Genomic DNA, 22,688 nt, shown 5'->3' on the forward strand with positions numbered 1-22,688 from the left:
ACATTATCTCTATGTTGAACACTGCCTGATGTATATCGCTACACTGAAACTCTCTCCTGAGCTTCAGACACATGAGTTCCACTCTCTACTTGTCTACCTCCATTTAGATGACTAATAACATATCAAAAACCTAAAACGTCTAAAACAGAACTCTTGGTTTTCTGGTCTACAATCTATTTGTCTCCAAATCTTATCCAACTCTTCATTTTCTTGGGCAAAACACAAAAAAATTATCCCTGAGGCTCTTACTTTTCTCACCCCTAAATATAATCTATCATCGAGTCCTGCAGATTCTACCCTGAATGTGCATAGTCCTTTCTATTTTTACCTCTCCTGATCCAAACTACATTTCTCCCTCTCATGGACTCCTGTGATAGCCTCTAAACTAGTGTCTGTGTTTTAAATCTTGTCGTTCTCTCTATCACTTATAAAAGCATATATAGTATATATGTAACCTAGTATAATATTCATAAAATATACAGCCCTTTTGAAATTATTCATATAGTATAATTCCAATTCCTTATGATAACCTGTATGGCCCTACATTTTTCTGGCTCTGGACTACCTGGCACCATTCTCTCCATCATTCACGAAGCTCCAGCCACACCAGACTCCTTTCCAGCCTCAGAATGTTTCAAGTTCTTTCTCACCTCTGAGCTTTTGCACTTCCATTCCCTCTGACTAGAACACTTTTGCTCATGACACCATGACAACTGTGCATTTTATTCTCAGATTTCAGTGACCCGTGTAAATATCACCTTATCAGGGAGGTCTTATTGACCACTATTCCCTAACTATAACTTTAACCCTATCTAAAGTGATCCCAACCTTGTTCTTCTCTATCATATGCCCTTTTCTATTTTCCTCTCAATGCTCATAACATCATAATCATCTTCTTCCTTTGATATCATCATTATTTTTTGTTTTTATGACTGTGTGGTCTATTTCTTTCTCCTGCTTTTAATACAAAGTTAGCTGCATGAGGGCAGGGGTCTACTCTGTGTATCTTTATGGATAGCACAATGCCTCATAAATATTGAATAATTTTGTTGTAAATTTATGTCCCACAAATTACTATGTTAAGTGTTCTATGGAATACAAATGCGACTAAGATATGGCTCATTTTTATGAGTTTATACCCTCTGTATAAAAGATAAAATGTGTACACAAACAACTGTAATTCAAGGTCAAATATTTAAGTAGTCTTATCAATGTAAAAGTGTATTGATGGAGAACCTAGTGATGAGAAAGATTTTCATGTTGTCATCTGGTCATGCTCTGAATAGACTCTGTAACTCTCTTCTTCAGCTTTTAAAAACTCATTTCAATATTAGGTTCTCAATAATCAATAGTTTTTGCTTGATTGTATCTCCTGTGTAAGTTCCTCAGGAAAGGGTAAGATTTCAACACTTCTATAAGAAAAGGACATTCAAATGCTATTTACTTAGCAGCATTCTGAAAGAATCAAGATCGATTTAAAAATGGCTCAAAGTTACTGATTTTCTAAAGAACAGCTTAATCCTGAGAAGAGAGTAGTTCATTTTGTTCTGAAAGCTCACCCCTATGTTAGGTACTTGAACAAATCCACAAATCATAATATACCTTTATGTTTGGGTCTCTCTGCCAACAGCTGCTGGATGACTCACCCAGCTAATGAGAGCTCTGATTTAAACGTGATATTAGTTTGTTGATTTAAAAGATAAAGTATAAGGCTGTAGTTCATAATCCGCTTCCTGCAGTCCTGTCTTCCTTACCTTGAAGGATGTATTAAAAATCACCAAGTTGCGAGAAAGGCTACTGCTTAGTTTCTGCTTTGAATCAGTCAATGCAGTCTGTGGAAATGCAGGAGTTAATGAGATAAAATGAAGCCACATTTTGGTGTTGCTTTGTGTTTTAAGTAAAAGTTGAGTTTTATATTTAGATAAGCTGGTGAAAGCTCTGTTCATGTTGGCAATAACCCTGTGTCCGTTGGTTTGATTTATAAGATGAAATTGGAATGTGTAAAAAACGAATAAGCCCTGTGTTTTCACTTACATCATGTTATGGAGACTCTCTTATCTTTGGCAGCTGCAAGAAATCTTTGATAGGATAAGACCCGCCTTTGGTGAGAGGTCTTAGTAAGTCCCAGGTGAAGAATCTACCTCCCTCGCTGAGCCTGGGTCTCAGTGACATCAGAAAACCTATTCTACATAATGGAAGGGCAGAACTGAGGCTGTTCGAGGGAAGGAAATGGATGGTCATGAGGGACATCATCTAGAAGTGGGGTGGGGAGCAGGTAAACTAGCTGAGAGGTGTAAGAGGGAAAGGTCAGAAGGACACCTTGGTTGGTCTCTTGACATAATAGCTACTAAATAAGGAACATGTCCACTGGCTTTGTTTTAACTTTGTCTTGAGTGTCATGCAGTATTACCCATTCCTTATGTCCCTACAAATTCCTAGTCAAAAATCCCAACATTTTTTGTGGATTGGCTTTCCCTTGGAAGTTAATCAAAGGAACCAGTTTTGTATTGGCTGATGTCAGAAGTGCATTGAATTCTGGGCCAGTTATTATTTGTTCATTTGTGGATTCAACATTCTACTCAATTTAGTCATTTTCTATGTTGGGCACTGTGAATGTGGGGATAAAGATATATGGTCTTTATCCTCCAAGGAACCTATAGTATCGTGATGAATGAAAATGGGTAAATAATTTATAGTCCAGTTTGATAAGTGCTTTAAGAAAAGGAAGCTTAGTGTGCTATTAGAGCACTCAGCCATGGTACCTAAAACAGGCTGGGAGTGAAATGGGGATGGATGAGAAGGGGATGGGGTCAGAGGAGATTTTCAGAATGGGAGACATCTGAGCCAAATTTTGAAAAAATGGGAGTTAGCTGAGTGAGGATGTAGGGAAGGGTATCTGGAGGCTGAGGGAAACCCACACAAAGTCCTAGAGATAGGGAAAGCATGGTACAAGTTCAAGTATATTGGCATGACTGGTATATTAAGTTGCATGTGGGAAAGACCAAAAGACTTGCCAGACTGGCAGAAGTTAAAACTTGAGGGGTCTAATTTGATTTACTAAGAAGATGTGGATTTCTTTCCTCCTGGAAAGAAATGGGATTTTTATGTAGTAATTAATGTGAGTTATGCCTATTTTGGCAAAACTGTTAAAAGAATTGGGATGGTGATTTGAGAAAGAGGAGAAATGGCCAGAGGCAGGGAGACTAGTTAGGAGGCTCTGGAGAAGTTGTAGGTGTCTGAACTAAGGCAACGACAGAAGGGATGGAAAGGAAGAACAACATTTTAAAAATCCTTAAGATTTAAAATTAATAAAACTATGAAGAATTGTCTACTACAACTTAAGGAAAAGAGAAGCATTAAGAATGTCAGTTTGGGGGCTTAGATGATTAGATGGTGGTATTTGAGAGAGGGAAAAGGGAAGAAAAGAAAGTTAGTGGGGAGAGCGATTTTAAACATTGAAATACTGAGGTTGAAATATTTGTAAAACACTTAAATATAAACATCTCGTAGACTGGTAGACAGACAGGCCTTAAATCTGCGAGTGTAGGCTTTGTGAAAGCTCTAGAATTTGGGAGCTCTCCACCTTCATTAGGAATTCCAGCTAGTACTGGAGAATTCCAAGGGACAGCATCAACAGATAAAAGAAGGGCAGAGGAAGAGGAATCTGGAATGAAACTGAAAAAGACTGGTCTTCTTTTCCTTTTGCTTTTCCGTATTATCAATGCTAGAGGAACGCATGCCTGCAATTTTGCATGCTTGAACTCTAAAAATGAATGAGAGCTTGCCGGTATGGCAGCAATCCTGAAAAGAGAGCGATAATCCAGTTCAAGCTCTTCCCACTATTTGACTATGGGAACGCCATTTTTCTAGTAGGTTAAAATCGGAGAGAATTAGGTCCAACTTACCAATGGGGTCATAATGTGCTTTTTTTTTTTTTTTCTTTTTTAGATTGAAAATGAAAGAAATGAGGAGCTCTCAGGGTAGCTAGGAACAAATGCTTCTTTAAATTCTCTCCATACCCACTTAGACACCCAAATGTTAGACCTTCAAACTATGGCTGATTCACTCAACGAGACCTTTTAAAATTAGTTATATATGGGTTATTAATTTAAAATGATATAATATGTTTATTTCCACTTTAGCAAAACAACACAACTTAATGTTACTGCTGATTTGTTCCCTCACAACCTCCAAGTTAAGCACTCCGACTACATTTATTTCTCATACAAGTTATTCACAATTGGCACTTACACAGCCGGAAAGTGGATTCTAAATCCATGTCTGTTCTGCAGAGGAAAGCTCATTTAGTTTATTGTTCCTTTGCACAGTTATTTGTGTTAAAGTAAAGGTGCATAAAGTTAAAAACAGAAATCAAGTAAAACATTTCTCATCCCATACTCCCCAGCACTGCTGAAAGCTATAATGTTTAAGTCATGAAATCTGAGCTCTTTCAAGAAATCTTTTTTTTTTTGGACAAAGTGAGAATAGAGATGCATATTTTCTAAGAATTTAAATATATGGATTGGATGAGTAAACTGGAGAGACCCTGCTCTTTCATCTGGCTGAGTTTCAGCCAAAACTGGTTGATAGATCCTTTAGAAATTATCCATTATCATCAAAGTATCCATTTGACAGTTTACCTTTCCAAAAAATCCACTGCTGGTTTCTTCCTTTCATAGGAACACTAAGCTTTTTGACATGAAACATTCTTTATATAGAAAACATCATTAGTGAATTCCTGGTGAGGAGCCATATGCCCCATATGTGGAATTTTCCATTTTATTCCCCATTTACTGGTAGGAAGTTCAGGTCTAATATTCTGAGGTACAACAACCCGTTCATTAGAAGAGTAATGGACAAGTAGTTCAGGACTGTCTGATGATCATTAACGTTATATTTCTGTTCAGAAACTTAGTTATGCCTCTGTTTCCCCACATGGAAAACAGGCAGATAGTAGAGATTAACAAAAGAATTAGTTGATCACTAGCCCAAGCTTCTGCACACATTTTTCTCCTGCAAGTAAATGATACGACCCATCCCACTTCCTAACGCACAGACCGCTGTTATTATTTGGGTGCGTATGCTACCAGAATCTTTCCTATGCATTTATTTATTTATCTATAGAAATGAATATCGTTTTCTATGTGTTGTTTTATAAGGACACCATACATGAATGTAGTTCTATAACTTCTATTTTGTATGTATGGATCATCTCATTCCTTTAAACTGATGCATGGAATTCCATAATGTGAATATACCTGAATTTAGTTAGCAATGCCCCCACTCAAAGACATTTCAATTGCTTCCAGTATTTTGCCATTAAACAAACGACAAAAAAAGGCTTCAATAAACATCCTGGTGCATGCCTCCTTGTGCAGTTGTGGAAGCGTTATTTTCTGGCATAGATAATGAAATTGAAACTGCTGTGTCATGGGGAAACATTTCATGTTTAATAGACATCACCAATTTGATCTCCAAGGTGATGGTCCCACTTTACATTCCCTCAAGCTGTGTATTTCTCCTCCTACCATTCATTTGTCAAAATCCTTGTTCCTTGTGGTCCATCTCAGAAGGCATCTGCTCCCTAAAATCTTTCTTGATGCCTGTGATGGGTTCTAATTTCTCCCTGCATAGATTAACCTGAGCATTCTGTTCATTTATTCTTTCTTAACATCACCTTTAAGATTCTCTCTCTTCATACAGATTTGGGTACTTGTCCTATCACTTCTATTTGACTGCAGGTTCTTGAGGGCAGTGATATTTTAATCAGCTTCAATAGGGAGCATGGTGCTTGTTATATTTTAGTTGCTCTGGGAATATTTAATCCTTGATTTTGGGAGGAATTTCGTATCCAAGTAGATAATAGCGTTTTTCCATGTAAAACCACATCTAAAAGGTTTAAGGAATGGAAGGCAAACTGCCTTGGGAAGCTTATAGTTTAACTAAACTTGAGAAATAGGAACCTACAATTTTATTTAATTTTGTACTTATAGACTTTATTCCTTCTTCCTTGTTTGTCAGGAAAGAGTTTATAGAGTTCACATCAAGATACCAAACGAAAACTTCTTCTCCCCAGTCATGGGTATTTTTTAATTACCTTGAGGGGCTGCCTGCAGAGTCTGACCTAGAAAAGGCTCACTTGAAGTGCATCCAGCAGATGTACAAGCTCTAAGTGTGAAGCTGTAGTTGGTGTATGGCTGGAGACCTAGAAAGAGCAAAAAGAAATCAAGTACCTCTTGAGAGGATTATTTATTATCAGGTAAGCACGAGCAGTCACATGCAGAGCTGGAGATAGGATATCCAAAAATTTTAAGAGCAGAAAACACTCTCTAAGGGAGAGAGGAACTTCATAAGCAGCTCAGTATTAATAGAAATTTCATTTCTCACTGGTAAAATAATAAATTCTCAGCCTTCGAAGAGATCTGAAAATTCATGTCATCCATCCATCCATTTTACCCTTGATTCCCCTGTACAGGGTGTCATTGAAGGGGTTCCCCTGGCTAGAGGATCAAAGTAGTCCATCTCCCAAATAGCCCACTCTATCTTTAGAGAGCTCTACAGTTCTCTATTTGGTTTGAAAGTCCTTCCTTATATTGTGGTGAACTCTTTCTATCACTTCCACCCGCTAGGGACTTAGAGAACAAATCTAATTTCTTTCCCACATGACAGTTCTTCAAATATTTGTAGACAGTTATCAAATCCCCCCTGACTGTTCTCTTCTCTAGGCGAACCACCCCAGTTTCTTCAATTGCTTCTTATATGAACAGGGGCAGAAAAAAAGTAAAAAGAAGGTTAGAGTCAACATTTTTTAGCCCCAAGCCATATTCAGCTCATATTAACACCAACTAACTCTTTTTTTTTTAAACTTTGCATTTCTTCACCATATGTTCCCATACTGTACCATCTTATGCTTACTTCTGTAGTTTTTTGGGGGATATGTTGCTTTTGTCTTTACATGTAGATTAAATACACTTTGATGAAGGGATACTGCTTATGACTTCTTTTGTATTCAGATGTATGATGTATGGTGTAGCACAATAATAGCTCAATAAATTCTCAGGGGAAAAAAGAATGGCAATCCATTTACAATAGAAGTTACGGATTGTCAGACTTCACTGCTCTGTGGCCAGTGACCCTGGACAAGTTACTTAGCTTCACTTTGCTCTCATCTACTGATCTGTAAAATGGGGAACCATTGCATCTAGCTTCTAAGGCTGTTAAGCAGATGGGATGGATTACTTAGAGAAGTACTTTATTTTAGCAGAAGCAACCTTAAGACTCAGCAGCATTCAACAAGGATACATAGAGGCTAACATTTCTCGCCTTGGTTCTTGGGAAAACTCAAACAATGCTTTACAAATATTTTCTTAAAAAATAGGACTTAATCTCTAACGTCAAATATTGGGCTAAGTTATAACATGGATCCAATAATTACTACACTTATTTTTTCATGAATTTAGAACTACATTTTCACATATTTTGTTCTTTTGGTGAGGTGACTCTTCCTCCAGAGACATTTATAAAGTCACACTGTCACTTTATACAGATCTGCTCAAATGCTACATTTTAAAAGATTTTGACCGCTCTATCTACACACCATAACCAGCACTTTTTATCCTCTCAAATTACTTTCTTTCATAGCCTTCAACATTATCTGATGTTTGATTATACGTCTGTTTATCTATTGTTTGTCTCCACCTCCATGATGTAAGCTCAAAAAGAGCAAGGACTTTGTTTTGGCAACAACCGTATCCTTTGAATGGTGACAGGCACAAAGGAGGTGCTTGTTAAGTGAATGAAAAAATTAATTAACTGGTTCATTTAGAATTGAAGCAGTAGTCTGGGTTCTCTGCTAAAGCCATAATGTTCTGTAGCTGGAGCAGCTCCAGGATTCAGCTTCAAAGCCCTTTGTGTTTCCTTATCAATTTAATGACAAGATGTGGATACTTATTTGATTATAATCTTCCATTAGGTTGCTATGGAGGATTTACATAATTGTGATATTTACCTGATTTAGGGTTGAGGAATATGATGAAAGATCTAAGCCATATCGAAGCCTTGTGTGTTTGATAAAAGCTTATGGGAAAAGGCTAAAGATGGTAGAATATAGAGCTCAAGAGAAAATGGAAGGAAATATTCAAGAATGAAGGTCAGAGACTGCAGTGGCTGGTGTAGTCTGACGATGTCCCTTTCTTTACTTCCATTAGTGAAAAGGGGGTCTTGACCCTTGTCACACCGTTTTATCTGAATAACTTACTTTCTCACTTAGAATGTAAGCCCTTTGAGAGTAAGGATGGTATCTCTGAGTGTTTCTTATTTAAATCATTTTTTCCCAATAGTGCCTATTTGATGTATTCAATGTCTGTTAAATATTGTTTAAGGAAGACCGAGGCATAAAAGTACCCAATAAGGATGGCAGGGTTATGATGCGATGATGTCCATGTATCCATCACAAGTGTGATTTGACCAAACAGGGCCTTCCTCATAATTCCATAGGGACTCCTGCCCACAGTATCTATTTCACTGAGTAGGAGATTCTTCTCTAGTTGCAGAATATTACTAAAGTAATATAAAAAGTTAATATAATTTATGAACAATAAATATTTTCCAGATCTTTTTCCTGAACGTCAGACTTAAGTATGGCTAGTAAAAGTGAAGCGATACTTGATTTTGTCTCCAGCATATTCTAACCAAAAAAAAAAAAAAAAGCCTCAATTCTGCTTCTCATTTTGTGTTCTTGTTGGTCTGGTTTCAGACTTTTGAAGGACATTTTAGGATGGGTCTTAGGAAAGGAAGAGCAAATGTCATTGCAGAGGTGTACTAAGATTGATTAGAAGATTGAGGGTATTTGCAGCGAGGACAGTAGCTAAAAAGAAAATTTACTGTACATAAAAGTAGAGCGACTTCCTTGGTGGTCCGGTGGGTAAGACTCTGTGCTCCCAATGTAGGGGGCCCGGGTTTGATTCCTGGTCGAGGAACTAGATCCCATATGCATGCCGCAACTAAGAAACCCACGTGCTACAACTAAAGATCCCACATGCCACAACTAAAGATCCTGCATGCCGCAACGAAGATCCCATGTGCCGCAACTAAGACCTGGCACAGCCAAAATAAATACATAAATAATAAATAAATAAATAAATGAATAAATAAATGAATACTTTTTTTAAAAAAAGTAGTGATTGTCTTTTTTTAAACAGAATTTTTCAGAGGGGGTTGAGTGCCATCCATTTTATAAATAGCCCAGAACACTAGAAGACAGATGTTTGGAAATGGTACAACAGTGGAGAAACTAGCCCTTGAGGGATTTTTGGTAGACCAAGGAAGGTGTACCAAGGAGTTTGTTACAGGTGTTTAAATTGGTGGGGTGGGTTGGTCTAGCAGAGGATGGGGCCATAGTTAGTGGAGGAATATGTATCTCTTGGAGCTATTGGAGTACTAGAATTAAGGGTGGTGGGTAGGATGTAGAACTGAATGTTGAGTAGAAAGCCTTGGTCAAGAAGTCAGAAGATTATCATACTAAGTGAAGTGAGTCAGACAGAGAAAGACAAGTATCATATGATATCACTTATATGGGGAACCTAAAAAAAGGGTACAACTGAACTTATTTACAAGACAGAAATAGACTCACAGACATAGACAACAAATTTATGGTTACCAAAGGGGAAAAGGGTGGGAGAGGGATAAATTAGGAGTTTGAGATGAATAGATACACGCTACTATATATAAAATAGATAAACAACAAGGTCCTACTGTATAGCATAGGGAACTATATTCAATATGATCACAGAGATAAGAAAGGGTGAGGTCAGGATACAAATCTGGGCAGTTGGGCTGAGAAATGTGACCCAGAACAGTTGGGTCAGTCTTCTGAGGCTTATAAGGAAAATGACATAGGTAGCTCAAAGCCCAGTGACACTTCCAGTAATGTAAAAAATCCATGTGGGACTAGGTATTTAAATATTTTCATTTGGAATATGACCACAATTCATGTACTGAGGCAGTACAGCATAGCTGTTAGGAGAACAGAGTCTGAGGTTAGACTCTTTGGGTCTCATCCTTACCTATCCATTAACTACTACCATGGGCCAGTTCTCTGACCTCTAATGCCTCAGTTTCCATATCTTTAAACTGCAGGCATGGCAGTATAGACTGCTAAATTGGACTATAGCCTAACTTGAGGGAAGGCAATAGATGAATCCATTATTTTCTATATTCTCTTTCTTGGGTGTTGTGTTTTTCCTGTTGTTAGAGGGTTGGATTACTAGTAGGCTTGGTTCAAACAGTCGGTAAGGAAAGCATGGACTGCCAGGAAGCATAGATGATTTACATGAACTGGATGACCTTTCATATATATGACTCTGTAAAACTCAATAAAATCAACACATTTCAACTGGAATTTGCTGTCATTTTAAGGAAGCCCCTATTGGTAGTCCTTAAAATGAGATACATATGACATATTAGCAACAAGCAGTGGAAAGGGCACAACAATTGAAAACTACTCATGAATTGATCAGGATGAGAAGAGGGAAATAAAGAGATGTCTCCAAGGAACTGTTCCGACTGTAACTTAATCCTAAAGTCAAAGAGTAGAAGGAGAAAAGAAAACATTCAACTGCTCAGCATTGAACTAAAAGGGTAAGAATAGCGGGGGGTAGAACTGAGAAAGACAAATGCATGGAGAAAAGTCAAGTATTTAACATTTCAGTGGAGTGGAGATTACTGTGGCTGCCAATTCCTTGAACTTCCCTAAAGGAAATCGTGTTCTCTTATAAAGGAAAGAGGCATACTATAACCAAACTCGTTACAATTACACTTTCAAGTAACATTCCTTTCAAGACTAAATATGTGTTAAAAAGGGACCTCAAAAAGTCTGCCGATGGCTCATAAAAAGATGATCTGGAAAACAAAATCCATACCTATGTAAGTTACATTGGATGTACTCTATAAAGAACAGCTTGTTTCTAATTTTTAATCTCCAGCTAGTCAGGAAAAGGCTTTCTTGTCCATTCCAATTTCAGATAGCTAGCGCTACCTGAAAGCATTCATCCAGTTATTCTAAGTATCATCTGTTATTTTCTGAAGGATTATCAAATAATCCCAATGAATATGTAATTTCACAAGTTCCTCAATCAACCTGGTTAATAATTAGGTCAAGTGCTGAGAGACTTGAGTTACTTCAAAAAGGTTTTGTTAGGTGGTTACCAAGTATTGTCCACCCGGTGGGCAGGTTACCTGTCCTGGCATCAGTTCACCCAAACTGGATGTTTGCCCCGGCCCACCTGAACCACACATCTAGTCTTGCTGCTGAAAAGAGCTCCCTTTTGCTCCCACCTGCCTGGGATCTCACTGAGTGATTCCCCCCAGGATCTCACTCCCCCCAGAGTGATCTCCGCTCATGGAGATACCCAGGAATTTCCAGCATCTACCGGCAACCTTGTCTGTGATGATAGAGCTACACCAGGGTTCGATTTTAGATTAATCTCATTCCATGTGAAAATCTGGAATGTTCAAAACTGGTACACCAAGACATCATGGAAATCACTTTAGAGACCTCTAAGGTGATTTAAATTATGATTTGTGTTACAAAATTTGATTGTAAAATACTTCAGGAGCTCACATGCTAGAGTCCCCTTTTCTTGATAGTATCATCCAGCACGACCTCAGCAGTTCCCCATCCTGCTTAGTCAAGCCAATTTCTTGACTCTTTGAGAGGAGGCATCAGCACTGTCCATTTTTGTATCAAGGCTTTGACACAGGACTTCAGTTGATGTCTCATGTGAATCGGACGTCAAAACATCCAAACGAAGAGGCTCTTGCATTTGCAAATGCCAGTGAAACAACTTCACGGCTTTCAGTTCTGACTACTTGCTACAAGCTTATTTGCATTCTTAATTCTGTATTTGGTGTGAAATTCTAGACCAAAGATTTGGTTCCTCTTCCCAATATAATAGTGATCAGATTCATCCCAAGAAGTACTTCCTGAACGAGTTACTTCTTTGGCAGACTCTCTTTCCAAATATGTTAACATTAAGACTATTATTAAGGTAATCCAAGGAAAGACCCTTGTGCTTTTGATTTTTGTAACACTATTTTGATACATATTTTTCTTCCCTGGAGTCTGCTGTCGTACTAGACTGAAGCCTCTTTTACCCTACATTTTCAAGCAGAATCTTCTGCTCTAGAAACCGAATGTGGCATCAGGTGGCAGCAAAGTCTGATGCTCAAATGATCCACAACAAGGACATACATCTCAGAGGAAGGGAGTTGGCTAGAACTGTCATGACTAAACAGAAGTAGTGATTGCCCAGGCAAAGTACCTTGAAATATCTGGGATTCCGGGGGAATTTTTTTCTCCTTTAAATATTGGTGTCTGGGCAGCTGTTGCCTGTTATTCTTTGGCTATAATATTATATATGTAAGAATGGTAAAAGAAAGGGGAGAAATAGTGGTTGATGTGCTATTATTTTTGCAAGTATTTAGGCTCAAGGTTTTCTTCGGAATTTGAAAAATGAAAATAAAATGAATTCTCCCATCTACTTTCACAGGTCTGACGCTTGGCGGTCAGTGGTCAGGTGGTAGTAGGGGAAATGCAGCCTAGAGCATCACACATGACAACAGAAGCTCCCAAAGCTGTTCTGAGGACACGAGGGCCATCCCAGTTTTCATCCCATCTGTTTCAGTTAAAGATACACACTGCTATATATAAAATAAATAATCAACAAGGACCTACTGTAGAGCACAGGGAACTCTACTCAGTATTCTGTAATAACCTGTAAGGGAAAAGAATCTGAAAAAAGAATGCATATATGTATATGTATAACTGAATCACTTTGCTGTACACCTGAAACTAACACAGCATTGTAAATCAACTATACTTTAATATAAAATAAAAATTAAATTAAAAAAAGAATTATACTGCCAATAAATCCAGATTGCCAGAGACCAGGGCTGGCTTCATGGTCACACAAGTTATGCTCTAAGCTGAGTCACCCCAGCTCCCATGCTTAGAAGAGTCCTGTGCTTGAATCTATTCTTATTGTCTTGAAATTCTTAATAATTTTTGAACAAGGGGCCCCATGCTTTCATTTTGCACTGGTTCCCACAAATTGTCACCCATCCTGGCTGAGATTCAGCTGTGTTTGACAATGTGATTTTTATATCCAACCAACATGGAATCTAGTCACTCAGATACTAGTTTACTAGTCCACATTTATTCATTCAACAAAGATTTTCAAAAACTTAATATATGTTAGGTTCTGTGATAGATCACAGTACAGGTGACACAATGGCAAACAGGAAGCTGTTGCCTCTGTCCTTAAAGAGCTTTAACTCCTGGTTGAGGAACAGAGACAAAGAGAAAGGATATTCAATAAAGTATCATAAATACCATGAGAGCCAAGTGTAGCACACGATGGGAGCATACGGTAGAGTTATTTAAATGTAAAATCCTCATGTAAAAATGTCCACATTTTGGGATATTGATGGTCAAACTATGCCCTCATTTTTTTCAAAAGTGGTATGTAGTATATCTGTTTTAGTGCAATAATAGTACATTTTCTGCTACAACTAGCCTTGTTAGGATTTATGCTATTTTATCACAGGAGGTGTTCATGAGCTTCTAACAGGATGGGAAAGGAAGACAAAGTATTCTCTCCTTGTTGACTTAATGCTGGTGACTCTTCCCCTTTAAGTGCAATGAAATGAGAAGCAACTTTTAATGAATTATTTGGAAAACATTTCCCCCAGAGTTAAGAGACACATAAGCTCTTATCATGTCTGCTGCTAAAGACGACATGATTAATTCATTTTGTTCTCGGTGGCCCCAATTATTTCATTAATCCTTTCCTCCTCTCCTCTATCCCGATGGCTACATTAGGAGGCCCACGTTTCATACGGGGCAACCCAAGTAAAACAATGCCGTCACTGACATCCTGATTGCTCTGTGCAGGACCGTGGGCATGTTTAGTAATAAATGATATGAAAAGGTCTTTTATTGACAAGCTGCCACGCGCTGTTTGCATTAGCGAATATGAGAAGATGATGGCTGCTACCCCTTGGTCCCCATGGTATTGGGCTCCGTGAGATAGCAGAAAACGCTTCAGTTTACTTAGAGCATTGATAACACCTCTAAATAATTAACTGAGGACTTCCTGTCTTCAATTACTTAATGCTTTTTTTTTTTAACATCTTGAGAGGATTATAAGCAATTTATGGATTTCACATGATGAGTGCATTTGCCACTATTCCCACAAAGCATTTACGGGATCATGTTTCTAAAGCTTTGAGGTAATTAAAAATAAGCATGGAGACAATGTGGCTGATGCTAGGTGCCCACTCTCCCTTCTGTCATTTGTAAGGACCTAGATTCTCAGGCTCCTGGATGACTAGAGCTACGGCTTCATCAGTATTCGACTGTAACTTAGGGAATGCCAAGGTTTGGGAAATGATGAGAAAAGCAAAACCTTTATCTCCAGAGGGTTCAGGCAGCTCTTGGATCAAATGTTTGAGATGGAATGTGAAATAAATTTGATTATTTTAGTTAATTCCATGAACTCAATAAAATAGTCATTCTCATCATAAAATACTTCCTTACTGAATTTGATCAGTCAGCTAACCATGGAACTGAATTTTCCCTGGCAGATAAAACGTGTGAACACTACACAGATCTTGGGTTTTAGATCCTCTAATGCCAGGCACCATTCCTGTCCCATAGGAACTGCATATTAGGATACTGTACTTGGTAAGGTTTTGTTGAATGAAGGTTTATTTCCTCATTTAACAAAGAAATCGCTCTTTAGGGCTACAGTGCTCAAGTGACGTACTCTCTAAATCTGTTTAAAATGAATTCTAACAGATTATTTTTTCACTTTATAATCTTACAAAAAATAAAATTAGGTAGGAAAACTTTTAAATGTTTATCCTAATAAAAGAGGAATTCTGCCATTACGTTATGCATATAAAATCCTCTGACATGAAAATATCCATTAAAAATGATAATGAAAGGAAGAGCTGGTAGAGTGAAGGTATTTAAAGAAAAAGCTTTGCAATACTTTTATAATTAGGGAGGCTATCAATCCTGTTGGTTTGAACCTCACAATTGAATTTGGTACGTCGGCACGTAAATTCTGGTTTTCTAAAAAATGCAAACCAGTACAGCTGGCGACAGTTCAAAGCCCTTGCTGGTTGAGTAGACGGATTCTGTAAGAAAAGAATTCTTTATCCTTGTATCCCAGTTTATTGTGAAACCTTTACTGCTACAAAGTCTTAATGGGCCTTAACTTGGCTTTCAAAACTCTGTAATTAACATTCCATGGCCATCCTCAGTCATTCTTTTCATTTCTCCCACTCCATTCTGTACGGAGTTCTGTTGGTGTATCATTACACAAGCCATTCCTTAACTTGTCAGTAGTACTGGGAGCTTCTTAAGAGCAACAATCTTATTTTGGAGCACTTCATATACTATCTAGAACACAGCAAGCAGGCTACATATATTTTTTGTGTGTGTAATTAAATGGTATTCTGATTTCCTTATAGATGGAGGCAGTGAATGCCTTGGGGACCCCGAGTAGGCCAGTTATCACCTTCATCTTTCAAATGTGGATATTAAAAACATCCCTCATTTTATAGGGAAGTGATGAGAATCACAGGAGTCAAAATGCAAATGGTTTGTTAAAATTATAAAGCACCGTATACATGCTAAGTTTTTTTTATGGAAAATAACATCATTTCAATGGCTTGCGATGATTTTCATTTTTAGTGAACTATGATCTAAGGAACACATCTGATCATCTAAGTGGATGAGGGCTTTCTCCATCCCCATCATCCTGGGCTTAGCTCGGGATCTTCAGATCACGATCACCATGTGCTGGTCCGCAAATATTTATTAAGCACCTTCTGTAGGCTCATGACACTTTTGGAAAACAGTGGACATCTGTCCACGAGTGCTTGCTTGTGTGTCAGGGAACTGTGGAATTTATTTTTCCACCTGTGTAGCAAGGCCGGTGCCTCCTCTAAGGAAAAATCAGGCATGCTTTTCCAGGCCTTTCTGCACTTCTATGTGAGTTTCGTTATCTCTGGTATCACTGCTCCCTGCAAAGCACAGGGTCTAATGGAAGGAAGGCATTCACTCAGGAGGCCTTGGAGAGAGGCTACTGGCAATAGGGAAAAAGTAAAAGTTTGTAAACTCTTCTCTGTGTTCTCAGAATCTAAACTTACACCACTGCTTGGAATGATTCAGTAGATCTAAATAATGAGCTAAGTTACTAAATCTCTTGAAATATTCTTTTCTGTAAAATGGGGGTAATAATTCTCTCTGCCCCATAGGTTTGTGATGTGGATCAAATTAGATCATAAATGTCAAGGGCTTAGGACAGTATTTGACACATATTAAATTCACTTATTCCTCATTTATTTAGCACTCACTGAAATGTCATGGATTGTTCTAGGTGCTAAAGATACAGTATTGAACGAGGTAGAGACGGTCTCTGCGATTCTGGAGCTTACGTTCCAGTGGAGGGGGACATAAAGAGACAAACAGAAAGCAAACACTATCAGGCAGTGAAAGGTGATGTGATGGTGTATCAGGAAAGCTGATCTAGACTTGGTGAGTCAGAAGATGTTTCCCTTCAGAAATGACATTCAGACTAAAACATGTTAATTATTATTATAATCATCGCTAGTAATTATCTGACACTGTACTATTATACTGTACTATTATTATATTATTAAAGCTAATTATAATACCTAATGTTATAATAAGCAACAAAACTAATACAATTACTATTAATTAATGTTACTAATAATAACAACAAATTGTCATAACCAGTCAACTATCAACTATTCTGTGTATTAATTACCCACGCAGCAGACAACTGTTAGCCTCTGGCTGATTTTTCTACTGCCTTCCAGTACATTCTTGGCTATCCTAGCACCATTATCTATGAGTATATCCTTGGGGAATGAAAATGCATCTTACTGTTTGTCTGAAAAAGAACTTAATACTGATGCAAAAACCCTACACATAATGCATATCAAAGCCAACTATAAATTATTTCTGAAGTTATCTGCTGTTGTGGCTTATTGCTGCCAGTGTGGGCTCTTCTATTAGCATGGATAAGTGGGACCTGACCATATGTCAAGAGAACGCGTCCTTTTGAAGTGACCTCATATATCAAACGCACACCCCTGGGAGGCTTTGCCCCCCTAACCACAATGACAGACTCTTCCGGTACATTTTCCTCTTTTTTTTTTTTCACCTGTGACCGTATGCTGCCTCCTGTCAGTGGTGTCAGTGTAGATGAGACCTTTCCCAACCTGCCAGAGCTGGTACTCTTTAATGACGCCGTTTGGCTTAGGAGGGACATCCCAGCTCACATGCAGAGTCTCCGCACTGGGGGCCACGATTCTTGGCGGAGGGATGCTCTGCGGAACTCCTTGGGTTGTAGCTGCAACGACCTGAAAACACAGGAATTAAACAGCAATTTCTTGGAATAGTACACTAGGTATTCTGATCAATGAGAATGTCACTTTTGCTTTAAAATGTTGTTGTCTGGCCTGGCATATCATTAGCAGGGCTTGGAGAAGCACTCCCTCTTTTTTAAAATTCTTTCTCTCGCATCCTATTCAAACAATGAAATCTGACCTTGAATATATCCTATAAGTCTTCGACTACCATTTATCACCACGGGTTCAACAACAATTTTGATGGCAGACTGCAGCTCTCAGTTTAAACAAGTAAAAGCTGGCTGGCAGACTGTCTTACTAGAGAACTCTTGATAACTTCCATATGGCCCATCGGTGTCTTTGCATTTTAACAGCCTGATTTTGTACATTTTAAGCACCAGTAAATTTGGAGCAAAACCCACATCTGAACTTGCTTGCATATAATACACTTTGAACAGTATAAATGGGCAGCCTTTTCTGTACTCTTCCTATGATACCCAGGATGACTTTACAGTGTCTGCACCAATGTTCTAGAAAGAGAACCAAGTGAGAAGAAAAAAAGAATCAACCAGTGATTTACTCAATATTGTCAAAATATATTTTTGGGAGAAAATTGGCTGCCTTTGTTTTCTCACAGAATGAAGTCTGATTTCACTTTTTCACCAACTGTTTTGGCATCTGGTAGGCAGGAATTCTGCTATGCAGAAAGCACGGAATGGCTCTAGGACCGTTCGGACCCTAACTTTTGATTGGGCCAATCAGCTGCCTTCTGTTTAGTGGGTGGGGCACTCAGATGCTTCTGGGGTCTGTTGAATAAAAAGCAGCTGACATGAGCTGCGGCTGATGTGTGTGATTGAACGTTTTACTTGGATGCTTCTTGCACAGTGTGTGAAGATGCTGCGCTTCTCAAGTTTAAACCATATGAAAACTGGGTCTCCTCTGACTAGCTTGGCATCTGTGAAATGGCTCTTTCCTTATTTTCCTAACTTGTTTGATTGTTTCTTCCATTTTTCGCTTAGTAGCATCCCCAAGGGGGCTGGTCATCTGTGGTCTTTGGTTTTTGCCTCTCTCTCTATTCTCCTTACATGACCACACTCAAACTCCCTGCTTCAACTTCCCTCATAGATCTTTCCAGAAAATTTCAGTCACTTCTTATTCCAGCTTCTGACTACACATTTTCACTTAAAGTGCCAAATAATATTATCTGCTCCTCCTCTTGAATATATATATATATATATATATATATATATATATATTTTTTTTTTTTTTTTTTTTTTTTTTTTTGCGGCATGTGGGATCTTCCTGGACCGGGGCACAAACCCGTGTCCCCTGCATCGGCAGGCGGACTCTCAACCACTGTACCACCAGGGAAGCCCCTTGAATATATTTTTAAAAGCTTTAAAAATGTTAATCTTATTCTTTACTTTTAACTTTTCCTCCTTTTTTTTTTTTAAATTGAAGTATAGTTGATCTACAATCTTGTGTTAGTTTCAGGCATACAGCAATATGATTCAGTTATACATACATATATATATATAAAATTTTCCAGATTCTTTTACCTTATAGATTATTATAAGATATTGAGCACAGTTCCCTGTGCTATACAGTAGGTCCTTGTTGTTTATCTATTTTACTATATAGTCATGTGTATATGTTAATCCCAAACTCCTATTTTATCCCTCCTCCCCACTTTCCCCTTTGGTAACCATAAATTTGTTTTCTATGTCTGTGAGCCCATTTCTGTTTTGTAAATAAGTTCCTCTGTATTCTTTTTTTTTTTAGATTCCACATAAAGTGATATCATATGATACTTGTCTTTCTCTGTCTGGCTTACTTCACTTAGTAGGATAATCTCTAGGTCCATCTGTGTTGCTGCAAATGCAAATGGCATTATTTAATTCTTTTTTATGGCTGAGTAATATTCCATTATATATATATATATATATATATATATATATATATATATATATATATATATATTCCTCTGTTGTTTTGCTTGCAGAATGCCACCATGACCGACAAACTGGTCAAGCCAGATACCCTGAAAATACCCATAATACTTTCCTTTTATTCCCCTATATATAGCTGACTACTGAGTCCTGTAGTTTTTGTGCCCTGGTATCTGTTGTATCTTTCAGATACTCTTCATCTGACCCCTGCTGCATGAATTCAGATCTTCATTATTTCTTGTCAAGGCTGTTGCAGAAGCCTTGGAACTATTTTATTTTCTACGTCAGGCTCCTTTGTCCTTTTCTCTGTTCTTCAAGAGCAGGCAATTTTTGCTGAAATGATATTTAAATAGAATTTCTAAGCTTTTAAACTGAGAAGTGGCTTGGGAACTATTATGGATTTATAGAAGACCATCTAAAAAGAGTTGGTGGAGGAAAAGTGGATTAAGGGGATAATACTAGTTCAAGTTTTTTCTTTTGATGAATGAAACATTGATATTTGAATAAATTTTTCTTGTGGTGATCTCTCCTTTCAGGAGGAAGTGTTGGTACTCAGTTGAGACACAATATGGACGCCCTACTTTTTTGGCATTACAACCTGGACCTTCATATAGTCTTAACATTGGATAATTCTGTCCAGAGTTTAGACAAACTCCTCCTACCTTGCTGCTGGTGGCACAGCCAGCAACCGTGCAAGCTTTCAGCTGGTATGAATATTCCATAAAAGGTTGAATTCCTTTCGTATCAGAGAAGCTCAACGATGTTCCTCGAAAACGTTCAATTCCATCTCGGAGAAGAATGTAGTAAATAATAGGACCTAAAAGGGGCAGAGAAAAGCCTGAATTTGAGTGTCAGACTCTTTTAACTGTTTTCAAACAAATCAGATGGCTTAGAGTTCTGAAGAAATGGGATAATATAGCATTAATTAATTTTTTTTTTTTTTGCGGTATGCAGGCCTCTCACTGTTGTGGCCTCTCCCGTTGCGGAGCACAGGCTCCAGACACGCAAGCTCAGCGGCCATGGCTCACGGGCCCAGCCGCTCCACGGCATGTGGGATCTTCCTGGACCGGGCCACGAACCCGTGTCCCCTGCATCGGCAGGCAGACTCCCAACCACTGCGCCACCAGAGAAGCCTACATTATTTAATTTTAAATTGCTATTATTTTGCTATGTTCAAGCAGTTCTTAATTACACTCACTCTTATGGAGGAGATGGATTCTTGACATAAATAATCAGTCAGTTGTTTCTTTCCCCTATCAAACATTTACTTTCAAAACTATTCTGCCTTCCCATAATATGCTTTGCTTATTTGAAAGCAGCTCAGACATATGTTGGGATTCAAGGAAAATAATTTTTGGCTAAAAATTTGTGAGGGCTATTTCACAAAATGAATGATTGGTTGACACATACCTGAAGTTTCCTTTATCAGCAAATATTTTTTAGTGGTTAGATGCATGCCAATTAAATGTAGACTACACTAATTTCAATTTCCTTATGGATTTACGGGATTATGTTATTTGACTTTTAAAAATAGCTTAATACCATTTGATTGTATAGGCTTCTTCCAGTTGAGGACTATTACATCATCAAGATGATCCATTTTGGTCCACCTGGGGGCGCTTACTCCCTCAGGCACATCTTCTTTTGTTGTGGCCCTAACAGCCTTGCTGAATCCTCGCCCATAGCTATTCCACGCAGAAATCCTATACTCGTATGTCATGTAGGGCTCCAGGTTCACATCTGGAAAGACAGAGAATCGGACAGCGGGGTTTTAAAAAATTTTTATTTTCTTACCATCATATCGAAAATAAATATCAAAACCTTAAACATTTAAAAATAAATGCTCAATGCACTAATCCTATTGTATGTAAATAAAGCTGTAAGATCTTTACTTTCTGAGTCATAAAAAATATTACAAGTGCTTATTAGCTGCGGGGATATGAAACTGCACAGAACAGAATTCACCTATTTGAATAGAGAAATATGGATACATTAAAGAAATGATTGAAAAGTAAAAGTGCTAGACTAATGTACATTAGATGTTAATGCTTCCCAAGTTCATGACCTCTTTACTTCTGTATGAGGCAGGTTTGGCAAGATTCTTTTATAGTTTTATTATTATAAATTTTACCAATTATTACATTGTCAATATTACTTAAATTATTACATGAATGATAATGTAGTTGTTATGAGATACAGGACTTGTAACTTAGCTTATCATAGTACAATTTTAATGAATAAAAATGAATTCACACTCTACTATATGTACCATGTATAGTGTACTATATACACTTCCTTCATCTTCTACCAAACCAGAACTGAAACCAAACCCCAAAACAACCAATCTAATTAAAACAACAAAACCAACCTGCTGAGATTTTTGGCCTGGCAAAACTTTTATTAGATAATCATCCACGTAATTCAGTGGTGTCCCAAACATCTTAGTTCAGATTTGAGCTTTAATAACTTCGGAAGTACAAATGCTACAAATTTACCAAAACATTCCTTGAAAGTTTAATAATTTAAATCTGCTTTCCACTTATTTAATTCTGTGAATTTCGAAGATCTACATCTGTATTTTTGTGTGGCAGTTTCTGGATGATAATCAGACAGGGGGATCAGAAGAGGTCCTCCTTGACTTCCTGGCCACCTGCTCTATCTCCATTGGATGCAGCATTAATTCTCATTCCATGCACTCGGGTTATTTGACCACATTCTCCTTACATGCATCTCCTTACAATAAAGCCTGCCCTGCCTCTTTTATAGAGTTAGTATGAAAATAAAATGCAATAAGTTATGCTGCAGAACTTCATAAAATGTAAATTGCTATACAAATGTATTTCTGTCTTCATTTTTTCCAGTAAGAGGGTATTTGCTGCTTTGTACCTGTGATGACCACCAGTGGGTCCCCAGATCCCCCTTCTTTCCTGGTCAGAGACCTCTTGGCCAGAGTCTACATTTCCCAGTTTTCTTTGCAGTCTGGTGTAGTCACACGACTGGTCTCAACAACGGAAGGAGTGTGGAAGTGACGTGGGTAATTTGTGCATGACTTTCTGAAGAGGAAATCACTTGCCTTCTGTTAGCACTCTTACCCCTTCTGATGGGCTGGAACTAAAGATGTTGGGACAACTCAGCCTGTACCACTTGGAAGCATGATGAGGAAACCAGATCCTGAATGACCTGTGGGGCTGAGCTGCCCAGGCCGTCCGTCCACTCACCCACAGATGGTAACTATATTTTTGAATCTCTTGCTATAGCAGATTAAACTATTCACTGCGAGTAACTGTTATTGTG

General features: G+C 38.0%; 1 protein-coding gene across 1 annotated transcript in view; it reads right to left on the reverse strand.

The window, feature by feature from the left end:
* Positions 1-22,688, reverse strand: part of USH2A (usherin) — a gene marked incomplete at both ends in the record, with an annotated part of 783,425 nt that overhangs the window by 162,648 nt on the left and 598,089 nt on the right. The window contains 4 exons of the mRNA XM_082834448.1: positions 6,098-6,205; positions 17,259-17,457; positions 20,057-20,211; positions 20,937-21,134. Of these exons, the coding sequence (XP_082690574.1) occupies positions 6,098-6,205; positions 17,259-17,457; positions 20,057-20,211; positions 20,937-21,134 (660 nt within the window). The remainder of the gene's footprint in view (positions 1-6,097; positions 6,206-17,258; positions 17,458-20,056; positions 20,212-20,936; positions 21,135-22,688) is intronic.

The sequence above is a fragment of the Leucopleurus acutus genome, assembly GCF_964270905.1.
Source record: "Leucopleurus acutus genome assembly, chromosome: 2".
Lineage (NCBI taxonomy): Eukaryota > Metazoa > Chordata > Mammalia > Artiodactyla > Delphinidae > Leucopleurus > Leucopleurus acutus.